Source organism: Chionomys nivalis, chromosome 1 (genome assembly GCF_950005125.1).
Source record: "Chionomys nivalis chromosome 1, mChiNiv1.1, whole genome shotgun sequence".
NCBI lineage: Eukaryota > Metazoa > Chordata > Mammalia > Rodentia > Cricetidae > Chionomys > Chionomys nivalis.
Genome location: NC_080086.1, coordinates 162,250,909 through 162,262,307, shown reverse-complemented (window position 1 = coordinate 162,262,307; position 11,399 = coordinate 162,250,909). Strand labels below are relative to the sequence as shown.

Here is an 11,399-nt window from a genome sequence, read left to right as displayed (position 1 = left end):
ACACCTACGTGTTAAGCCCCTCCCCGCTCGGTGACACCTATGTGTTAAGCCCCTCCCTGCTCTGTGACACCTATGTGTTAAGACCACCAGAGAACTGTAGCTTCACAGGGTACAAGCATAATTCCAGCACCCACCAGATTACTTCTGATGACCTCCAAGTGGGTTTTAATAGCTAGTGATAATAGCATTAGTGATAAGAGTATTATCTCATTAAATAGAAATAATAGCATCATCTCATTAAAATTGCAAATCTACTAACACATTAGCAACTATGAAACCTAGAAATTAGAAAGAAAACAGTATTTGTAATAATAGAATTTATAATTTCTTTTGACTAGTAGCACATGTACACGTCACTGTTAGTTGCAAATGCAGAGTTGTTGGGTGTCTTCAATTCCTTCAACTTTTCTATAAGCTTCTCATTACTCAACCAATGCATTGCTTCTGATTACTCTAGCTTCAAAAACAGCTGCTATCTCTTTGTGAACACAGAGATTAGTAAAGAAGATTGAGACTTTTTTTTTTTTTACATTTTTCTTCCCTTTCTTTCATAGTGATCAAACAAGCCCCCTACTTCATCTCTCAGGATTTCCATTTGTCTCCATTTTGCCCTTTCTTATAAAGAAAAGGAGTTATGTCATAATAGAATTTTTTCAGTTACCCTCCTCTCCCTGTCCCTCATGCCCATCCCCTTTCTTTCCTCCCTTTTCCCTTCTTTCTCCTCTCCTCCTCTCCCCTTCTTTTCCTTCCCTTTCCCTTTCCCTCCTCTTTTCTGTCTTATACAAAACCTCTTCATGCCCACACTATTTTTTCAGCTCCAAGTTGAATTGTAGAGGTCCTCCCAAGAGCCTTGGTCTCAATTCAGACAGAGGAAGGCTTCTTCTTCCTTAGCTTCTAGGGAGGAATATGGGAATGGAGACTTCTGAGCGTGCGGGAGGTCGTGAAGCTGAGTTTATCTTCTACCCACACTGCCTTTTCACAGGCCTCATCTCTTCTGCTTGCAGTTTCTTCTCAGTAGCACAGGCATGTGCTCGAAGGATGAAATAGAGCCTGTCTACAGGCAAAGCCCCATTGGTCAGTCAAAATGCTCAACTCCTCAGAAATAGATTTCATTTCTGCATCAAATTCATCTCCAGAAAGCTGGCCCTGCATACTGAGATGACTGAAATCCAGTCCCCTGGCAAAGCAAGTGTGGTCTTGGGGAGTGCCCGGAGTAGAGCAGGAATTCTCCTGTTGTGTGAAGGTGCGTGTGAAAGGGAATAGCGTATTGACCCTGAGGATTTACCGGGAAGCTCTACCAGCAGCCTATGGGAGATTGGCACAGTCTTGGATGTTCTGTATTTTCTGGGCTACTTTCAGTTGCAAGTAATCTCTTTTGCTGTCTTTGTAGACATATATTTGCTCTTGTTGTAGAGACCCATGATCATTTGGAAGTCCTCTCACAGATCCAGCGGTAGCTGATGTCACATGATGCAGCATCAAAGGTCTTTGTCAAGCCTATAGTGACGCAGTGGAAGTTCTGATTCTCATTCGTAACACTAAATGAGTAGAGAAAGCATGGTTAAGGCTCCTGGTTTCAGTTTTGTCTTTGACTGTTCGTGAGGTGAGGGTCGCATGGGAGCTATGCACGGAGGAGATGCAGCCTCATGCAACCACACACCTTCCTCTTCTGCACTGGGCCTTTCTTCCCGACTTAGAGCCCTTCTTCTCCATACATCTTCTCCAGTCCAGTCCCATACCCACTGCTTCTTCTCAACTCTCCTGTGAGCATTCATGGATTCCAAGAATCTAGGTCTAACTCGTTCATATAAGGTTGGAAGTATTTCCAAACTTTGAGGACAGTGTCACGCTGTCCAAAACCATCTTTCAGTATTGATTGCATGTTTATAACAGGAAGGCCCAAGAAAGGAGGAAAGAGATTTTTCTTCCTTTACTGAATGTGAGCTAGTTCTAGGAAAACCTCGGTAGAGGCAAGCTGTTGGCCTTCTCCTACTTTCTTTCTGGCATTCCGATCCTTTTGGTCTGACTGTAGAGTCTCATTTCATGAAAAAGTAGCATGATATTTGGGCTCAATGATCCATGAAATCAAACTGTGGTTCTATCCTGTTGCTATGTGAAATTCAACACATTTCATACTCATTTCAACACTCATACCCAGTTCAACTAGTTGGGAGTAATAGAAACTTTCTCCATGGCATCCAGATGAATACGGAGAAATGATCCATGCGTGTGCTTAGTGCAGCATAGTACCTGATATTTAGGAGGCAGTGAGTATATATTAATTTTTTCCTCTCTGTAAGGAAATCCATTTGCAGGCAGGGGACCTGGCTTGCTCCTTGTCCTGCTCAGTATTCCATATGAGAACTGGAAATACTATGTAGCCTCCTCTAAAGGTCGACTCCAAATGATTCCCCGAAGATAGTTCTTGAGAGATACAGGCCAACTTTCAGGTATAGATAGAATATAGGTATATAGTAAACTTTCTTTAGATAAAGGAACTATATTTGGGGAAATGGTATGATGTACAGTCTAATGACCTATGAAATATATGAGGTACAGCAGCAGCTATGCATGTGGGTCAGTTTGAAGAAGATAATTTATTATACAAATAATATTCTAATATTCTTTCTTCTATTTTTATATTATGTAAAATGTTTGATTATTTCCTATAATAAATAGCCTAAATAGGCAGGAAATGGGTTGGAAACAGCTAGGAAAACATAATAAAGTCTAGTCTAATCATTTGATCTGTCTCAGTGTGACTCCCAGGTTTAGTCTTCTTATGTAAAAATCCCTAGGGAAATAAATACAGTGTGTTCACATACTTGCCATTGAATGCAGAGTTGTTGATCCAGCGCCACCGTTTTCCTCCTGGCTGACGTGTCAAACCAACAAAGTACTTCTCGGCATTAGCTATGTCCTGAAGATACTTCTAGAAGTTAAAAAAAGAAGCGGCTCATCAGTGAGTTCTTCAGTGCTGAGCTGATGGGCAGTGGTGGCCCTCCTGGTTCTGGGAACCGGGAAGGGTCCTGGGGATTGGACCCTGGTATCACTGACACTCGCCTGGAGAAGTTCTGAAACTTGGTCAGATGGGTGGACATAAGATCACTTGGGTATCTGGACCAGACAGACTGCTTGGCCTGCGGTGCAGAAGAGCTAATGATGAAGAATTTGCATTACTGATAAATGTCCTGTGATGTCAGTATTTCCCAGAAGGTATGGGAAAGGAGGACACCACAGTCAAAACAAGGCCACTTCATGTACACATCTTATGTCTGGAATGCTTCTCTTTGTGGGATTTTCAACATTCCAGGAAATTTCACATCCCCAATTAAGTTTAATCAAGTGGAAAATATGTTGAGAGTTATCAGCAAACCATCAGTGTGATCTTTGTCTGTGTCACTATGCAGTAGAAGCTGGGTAGGGTGACAGTGAACACTGGATGCACCAAAACTTCAATGGTGACTAGAGGAAAGAGAGGATCAATTCTTCTCATTCTCTTCCCCTCTTCAGCCCCTGATTCCTTTCCCCATCCCCTGCTCCTCTTTTCTTCCCAATTTTCTACCAGAAAACATACTGCTTTCCACTTGGGTGCTTTACCCCAGAGACTTTGTGGGATCCTGCTCTCTGACCTTGGTCATCTATCGGGGTTGCCCCCCCTAGAAAATTCTGCCCCATCACAGGATGGTTTTTGAGAAGATAGGATAGGGGAGGAAAACACACATAGTGTATAGTGCCCACCATCCAATCATTGCTAAGATTTGAAGAGAGGCAACTGTAAGTAAAATGAGTATGATGAATTTAATGTTCTATTGTTTAAGTATATGATCTTGGTCAAATAACTTTTATTTTGGCTAAAGGGATGTATCCGTTGGCGGAGCATTGGCTGTGTAAGTGTAGCAATTTGAGGTCAGATCCCCAGAACCCATGGGAAAGCCTGATGTCATAGTGACCCTTTGTTTTCCCAGCGCTCCCATGGCAAGATGAGAGGCAGGAAGGGGAGAATCCCTGGAAGACTGTAGGAGGGGAGCAGCTAACCTAGTTGTTATGCAGTGATGAAAACCAAGGCACTTTGTCTCAAGCAAGGTGGTTCTCTGACTTTCACATATCTCTGCTGTGGCACATTTGTGCCCGCCCCCCACACCATTGCTTTTCTTTAATTTCCTCATTGCCTATGCATAAAATACGGCAGCCACAAGCTAACAGAAGGCAGTAAACAACACTGTTACATAGCATTTTCATAAAGGTAAACTGTAAACTCTCGGATCCGGTTCTTTGTTTTAATTATATTATCTTTTTTATTATGCACACTGAGATGACACATTACTATCATAAGTAATGCAGATCTTCCTCCTTTACTATATACATGAACATCTCATAAAGTATTCTGTAATATTTCTTTTGTGTCTGTGTGCTTTTGTGAGTTTATGAGTATGCATGTCTGTATGTGTGTGAACATACGTGTGGCACTTATGGAGGTCAGAGGACCACCTGTGGGAGGTTCTGCAACCATGCAGGTCCCAGGGATTGAACGTAGGCCATCAAGCTTTATAGTGTGTGACTTTACCCACTGAGCGAACTCCCTGGTCCTTATGTCACTTTTGCATGCACTAGATCTTTGGTCAAGCCTTGCACTTTTAATGTCCTGGTCCATCTTTAAGACACAAACCTGATACTGTAGTTTATGGGGAAGACAACAGGATCTGGATTTCTCAGTCTCACGTTTAGAACAAGAACTATGAACGCCCCAGCCAGGCAGGCCTCTAATTCTCTCCAGCATCCTTCCCCCACTTCATGTTTTCCCATAGACTCCACCAACTGCAGCTGATGTCGGGCAGGCTATTTTATCACACCATCCCAATGTCGTTACCAGTTTCTCTGGTGTGTCGACAACTGCCAGTGTGGATCCTCTGGTGGCACAGTAATCCCTGCTGTTATTCCAAGATGATTCAGAGGTGGAGAAGAAGAAGCAGCTCCCTTGATGAAGATCCCAGTCTTTGGGGCAGCCTGGAGAGATTACGGGAGTAAGGAGCAGAGGCAGAATGAATACATGCTAATTAGTGGTCTGGAGTGGGAACCCTGGGACTGACTCACAAAATGATGGGGCATACGTTTATTTGTAACTACTAGTATAAATGCTTCCCAATCCAGGAAGAAATTCCATCGCTCTAGTCTGTTTTCCGGCCCCTAACATAGAGGGAATGACCATGAAGTTCTTCATGGTCCCTTTGAACAAAAGTTCCACAAGAAAGGGACAATGGGAAAAGGCCTTGAGAATCCAGCTTGTGCAAACCAGGCTGGCCTCAAACTTATGATCCTCCTGCCTCTGCCTCCTTCTGCAAATTCTACCAGTGTGAGCCATCACTGGGTTCCAGGACAGCCATAGATACACAGAAAAATCCTGTCTCAAATAAACAAAACAAAACAAACAGACAAAACAAAAGAAAACAAAAGAACCCCTCTTGTGAGTACCGAGGGGATGGGAGAAACCAGGGACCATGCACTGTACCTGTTCCATAGCTCCTTGTGGGCATGACACTTTCGTTATTTCTCCCAAAGATCTGTGAGACTGAAATGAAAGGAAAGCCTGGTGGTTACTATTCAATGAACACAACAACCATTAGGCGTGGGCTGTTGACCTCTGATTGTTTGTTTCTAAGTATCCCTGATGTTCTAGATCATCCAGAGGTATAAAGAAAAATCATCTTTCTTGATGAAGATCCCAGTGTTTGGGGCAGGCTGGGAGTTGGGAAGGGAGTGTGTGGAAAGGAAGGAAGGAAGGAAGGAAGGAAGGAAGGAAGGAAGGAAGGAAGAAGGGAGGGAAGCAAGGCCCGAAAGAGATCCTATAGAGAAGACAAGGGGCTTGGTCCCTCTGAACTAGAGTTGTGAGAAATTTTCCTTCTCTGAAGCTTTCATCTGGCTACTGCCGTGGTCTATTGTGCTAGGTGCCTAAGTCCTACTTTATACCCTGCTTCTCCCTATTATGGTAGGTGATGTGAAATGCCTAGGAGGCAAAAATAAACAGGAGGGTGGGGGTAGAGAAAGCTAGCACCCCAAGACGGTTCTTACTCCTCCCATATACACGCTGGACATGGTCACCTCCAGAGAGCGGTTGAAAGCACTTTTATTCCAGGCTCGACACAGCATCTTTGCTGTTCTCTTTATTTCTGGTGTCCAAACCCTCTACAAAAATCTTTAATTCCAGACAGCGTTTAGGTGCTTTTCTCATTAGGATTTCCTCAACTCTAAGAATTGTAATTGAGTACAAGAAGATCCAAGATTCATGGAGTTACAGCAGATAAGAAGGTAGGTAACCTTCTAGAGATTTCTCTAAGCATAAGAAGTTTGCCTTTAAAAATACAAAGTATGGGGAATGATGAGCACGGACTGTACAGACAGCTGCAATGGCTCCATAGACTGCTGAAATCTTCCCTCAGGGGCCCTGGTTATTTGTTGGTTACGATTACCCAGACATGAAGTTGTTGCTTAAAATAATAATGATGAAACAGACATAAGCATTCGCCCTTTAATACATTCCCTAGCTCAGAGACATTATATTATTATAAAAGACTTTTAATTAGAGATGGCGGTTTTTGGTCCTAAAGATATCAACAGTAACCCTTATCTTTAGAGGCAGTGACAGAGTTCTTGCAGACAAGTGAGCTTGGAGCTAGAGAGGTGGCAGAATTCCCAGCACCTACAAGCTGGCACACACTACTTGTAACTCCAGTTCCAGGGGATATGGTGTCTTTTTCTGGCATCCATAGGTGACACATGCACATGGTGTACCTATATATATGAAGGTAAAAACATTCATACACATAAAAATAAATAAATCTTTTTTTAAAAAGTAGGATTAGAAGCATCTTGTCTTCTGTGTATGAAACATCTGGCACTGAACTTTTTGTTTGGCACACAAAAAGATGCCTAGAATTTTTTTGTGGAACAAGAATTATTTGTGTGTGTGTATGTTGTACATACATGTTTTGGTGGGTGTATGTACATGTGTGTGAGAGTGTGAGTGCCCTTGTGCATGCAAGTGTGAGGAGGCCAGAGGTTGACATTGGGTGCCTTCTTCAAACTTTGTCCACTTCATTTGTTAAGGCAAGGTCTCTTTCTGAACCTGGAATTTATTAGTTTGGCTAATGAGCACTAGGGATCCACCTATCTCTGCCTTCATCCATCAGACCTGGGGTTACAGACATAGCTGCAACACTTGGCTTTCACAAGTGTGCTGGAGATCCAAGCTCAGGGTCTTATACTTGTTGGACAGATACTTTACCAACTGAACCATCTCCTAATGCTGTAATTTGGTTTCTCTTCTCTTCTCTTCTCTTCTCTTCTCTTCTCTTCTCTTCTCTTCTTCTCTTCGCTTCTTTCTTCTTTCCTTTCTTTTTTCCTTCCTTCCTTTCTTCCTTTTCTTCCTTCCTGCCTTTCTTTCTTGGCTCTCTCTCTTTCTTTTTTGTTTTTACCTTTTTTGTTTGTTTGTTTTCAAGACAGGGTTTCTCTGTATAGCTCTGGCTGTCCTGGAACTCACTCTGTAGACCAGACTAGTCTAGAACTCAGAGATTTGCCTGCCTCTGCCTCCAGAATGCTGGAATTAAAGGTATGCGCCACCACACCTGTCTAGGACTTGGTTTCTTTATAACCATTCTTGTAAGAATCTATGAAACACATCCACAGCACATTACATTAGTCCCCCACAGACTATCCTCAGGCCCAGGAGGAAAACTGAGCATTGTATGTTTCAAGCAGAGGCTGAGGGTGTAGCTTATATTTTTCTCAAACAAGGTCCTGGGTTTGATCCCTAGTACTAGTAGGAGAGAAAAATCAGTATCAATAGGTTTGCTATTCATTTTCACACTTGAAAAGGTGATAAGGTCCTCTGTGGAGCATTTGTGCATAAGTATCTTAGGGACTGTTAGATTTCAGCTTGATAGTAGGGAGATTACCATTCTGCCCATTAGTGGTTCCGTAGCTCTCCGTGGGGATGAAGCCATCATTACTCTTGCAAAAAACCTGTGGGACTGCAAAGAAAACCAGCTAGTGGCTCAGGATCAGTGTGGCTGCAAATGGCGGTGGCAGTAAATGAGCCACAGGGGATGTCAGGGAGCTGAGACCACAGGAGGAAGCACTGAGCTCTGTGCCCCATGGAGGACTGTGTATATTTTTGTTGTCTTCGCTTACCTACTTGTGTATTTCCTCTGCTCTTATGATAGTCATTGCATATTAAAATTGGGTCAGAAGGAAAATACCGCTTATCCAACTGCAACCATTTCCTCACACTTCCTTCCTCCTTCATTTTTTTCCTGGCTTCAGAGCTAAATCTTTGGCTTTGAAGCTCCTTTTCTAAATGAATTTATTGAGAAGAATTTGTATATACACACATGTGTGCAGGCACACACACACACACATCCCTCAGTTAAATCTTAATCTTATAGTTAACCCTTCACACAGCCTTATTGGGTTGAACTGGAACAGTATTAATTTTTAAATTATAGCAGCAATAAAAAGGCATGCTAAATATTCTAGTTCATATTCTCCAAAAGCTTCATGTAAGGGCTTTACCCTTTCACACAGTCAGCTGTGCATCTCCATTGTAGAGCAGTAAACCTGACCCCTGTGTCTGATAGAGTGAGGAAGGACACCATGGAGGAACGTGGGCACTGAACCTTTATACTCAGTCTGACATTCCGACAATAAGGAGGCTGGGGAGAAGGCTCCCACAAATACTCACAATACAGCAGAAATACGGTCATTCCAGCAACTTTTATCACTACTATAATAAACCCCGAGATGATCATGTTCCAGTTCATGATGATGGGGATTCTGTGAGAAGGACCAGAGCAACATCATCAGTACCTGGGGATGAGACTGCTTTCTCCCTGCCTTAGCCTTGTGTCTTGTTCAGAGTACCCAAGGGAGGGCTTTAAGACAGGCGTTCTGGTGGTAGGTGAAAGGAGGAGCCCCAGACATGTACAGAGCACTGACAGAAAGCATGACATGCTATCTCCTTCATGTATACTTTAGCCTTAGGTCTAAACCACGTCTCCATTTGTGGTTTCAAAAACCCTGTCCAATATGTAAATCTCCTGTAATTTAACAACATATAGTCTTAAAAATGACCCTTGCTTATAAGCTTACAGTTTTGGCAATGCTAATCTCACTTATAGAAGCCTTAAGTGAAGTGTCAGGGGTACGTGACAGATGAACAGAGGACAGGCCAGGAAGGCAGACAGACACACAGACTTACCTGATCTCTCTCTGAAAGTCTGGCTTGGCATACAGATAGGAGCCTTTGTGATCAGTTAATACTTGTGAGGTGAGCAGGGTTCCTTGTCTCCTGAGCATAGGCTCCTGCTCAGGCAGTGGGTACCATCCTTGTTCACAACCTCACTGTGCCAGCTGCATCTTCAAGCAAACAACTCTTTCTGTTCAGTGCTCTTGGCAAAGGAACAGGCAGGGCAAAGAGGGGAAGGGAAGCTCTAGCTCCGTAGGAGGAAGGTTCCTATCAGGGAAACCTTTCTAGACGGATGTGAGAAACCACATGCCTCAGCACAGACTGCCCCTTCATCTGTTGACTTTCTATTGCTCTTAGGACGAGGCGTGACTGCTTAATGTAGTATACAAATCTTGCATATTCCTTCTCTCATGTATTCTAGTTGCCCAACCATGTGCTAGGTATTCTCTTCGTGCCTGGGATGTGTGTGGTGGTTCTGTATCTCTTTCTAGCACTAAATCTGCCCTAGTCTTATCTGCCACCAATACTACTGAAGTGAAATTTTTTAATGAATTTTGTCATCCATAGTCACATGACACACCTCTATTGACCACATAACCACACAGCACTAATAGTATCACCTGTTCTAGCTCAGAAACACAGTAGACGTTTCTATGTTCTTATTGACTAGATATTTCTAATGCATCCTTTAGACATCATTTTCTTTAGGAAAACTCTTTTCCCAATCCTCCAGTCATCTGTCCCATTTGGGTTTAGGTATCCCTTTCCTAGTACCATGATATTGTGGGCTCCTTGGGAGCAATTCTTGCATGATTATGTGTACACTGTTATTCCCATACTCTGAAGCTATGAAGTGATGTGGGATTCCCCCTGTATGCTGTGAATATGTTTTACTACCATTGGTTAATAAAGAAGCTGCTTTGGGCCTATGGCAGGGCAGAATATAGCCAGGCAGGAAATCTGAACAGAGATATATATAGAGAGAGTAGGTGGAATCAAGGAGACACCATGTAGCTGCTTAAGAAAACAGATGCCCCTGGAACTTTACTAGTAAACCGGGAACCTCATGGTAAAATGTAGAATAATAGGATTGGGTTAATTTAAGATATAAGAGTTAGTTAATAAGAAGCCTATGCTATTGGCCAAACAGTGTTGTAATTAATAGAATTTCTGTGTTATTCGGGTCTGGGCGGCTGGGAATGAACAAGCAACCCCTGCCTACGATGAAGGTTGAAGCTCTTTATCCTTTCATTACTATAGTCCTCAAACAAACATAGCACTTGGAGCACGGTCCTTGAAAGATGTCATCTGGTTTATAGTTCAAACCTTTATTTGTAGACCTATCTATCATTAGACAGACAAAATACATATTTCTGATCAATTAATTTTTGTGTGACACTATTTACAGAAAGTGATAAGTTGGTTGTCACTGTTTTCAAAGATAATGCAGTTGTTAGACCATTCCAAAGAACCAGATTTCCGACTGAAACCGTCACTCAAACAGCTAGCATTACTGGAGATCACAGTGACAGGACTTTGAAAGATAACTAGTCATTCTCTTGTTTGTAAACAAAGCTATCTTTTAAAGTAACTTATATTACTAGTGGTATGTTGTTTTAACATAAATTGCCACTTAGTTTGTATAGCAACTCAGAGTTCATAGAAAAACCCAGTTTTTAATAAGTAGAAGTGCTCTGTAATAGAACTCTATGATATACTCAACTGATGTGCTAGGAAATGGAGGTGAGGAGAAGCTGTGGGACCTGGACAGGGTGGTTCAAAACCTGTGCAAGGTTCCCAGATTCTGAAGCCTACCAGGAGCAGAGCTACCATGGAAACATACTTGGCTCCCACTTACTCTAGTGACTCATTCACTAACCGGAAGTTCTATTGTAGAGGGGAGTCATGGCAGTTGGATGCTGAAGACACACCCTTATTAATATCAAGATGTGTCATTTCCAGACTGATGTAGCGTGACAATCAGAAGACAGACTTCCTATGCACATATCTTTAAGAAAACCCAGAATTAGTCACTAAAAACCAACTTCCATCTTTCTTCCTTGAGTCTTGTAGGATCTAACCTTCTGGTGTCTGTCAGTAGCTATCACAGGTATGAATGTGGGTAAAGCTTTCTCATATCTTTAACAAAAAGGAGGCT

General features: G+C 42.5%; 1 protein-coding gene across 2 annotated transcripts; it reads right to left on the bottom strand.

The window, feature by feature from the left end:
- Nucleotides 1–362: 362 nt before the first annotated feature.
- Nucleotides 363–9,474, bottom strand: Clec5a (C-type lectin domain containing 5A). Of its 2 annotated transcripts, XM_057778965.1 has the most exons (7): nucleotides 9,254–9,474; nucleotides 8,738–8,829; nucleotides 7,953–8,027; nucleotides 5,510–5,569; nucleotides 4,871–5,007; nucleotides 2,826–2,932; nucleotides 363–1,538 (listed from the first exon to the last, which is right to left on the bottom strand). In XM_057778965.1, exons 1-7 carry the CDS (start codon nucleotides 9,349–9,351, stop codon nucleotides 1,424–1,426), a joined length of 684 nt encoding a protein of 227 aa, XP_057634948.1. In that variant the 5' UTR covers nucleotides 9,352–9,474; the 3' UTR covers nucleotides 363–1,423. The 2 variants fall into 2 exon arrangements, with proteins under 2 accessions (XP_057634948.1, XP_057634938.1); XM_057778955.1 differs by lacking the exon at nucleotides 7,953–8,027.
- Nucleotides 9,475–11,399: the final 1,925 nt, after the last annotated feature.

Excerpts from the sequence above, each read along its gene's own strand:
- Clec5a (XM_057778965.1), bottom strand. The coding sequence starts at position 9,351 with ATGCTCAGGAGACAAGGAACCCTGCTCACCTCACAAGTATTAACTGAT. Across the intron at positions 8,028-8,737 it reads GACCGTATTTCTGCTGTATT|TCCCACAGGTTTTTTGCAAG; the intron begins GTGAGTATTTGT and ends TTTTCTTTGCAG. Across the intron at positions 2,933-4,870 it reads TCGACACACCAGAGAAACTG|AAGTATCTTCAGGACATAGC; the intron begins GTAACGACATTG and ends TTTAACTTCTAG.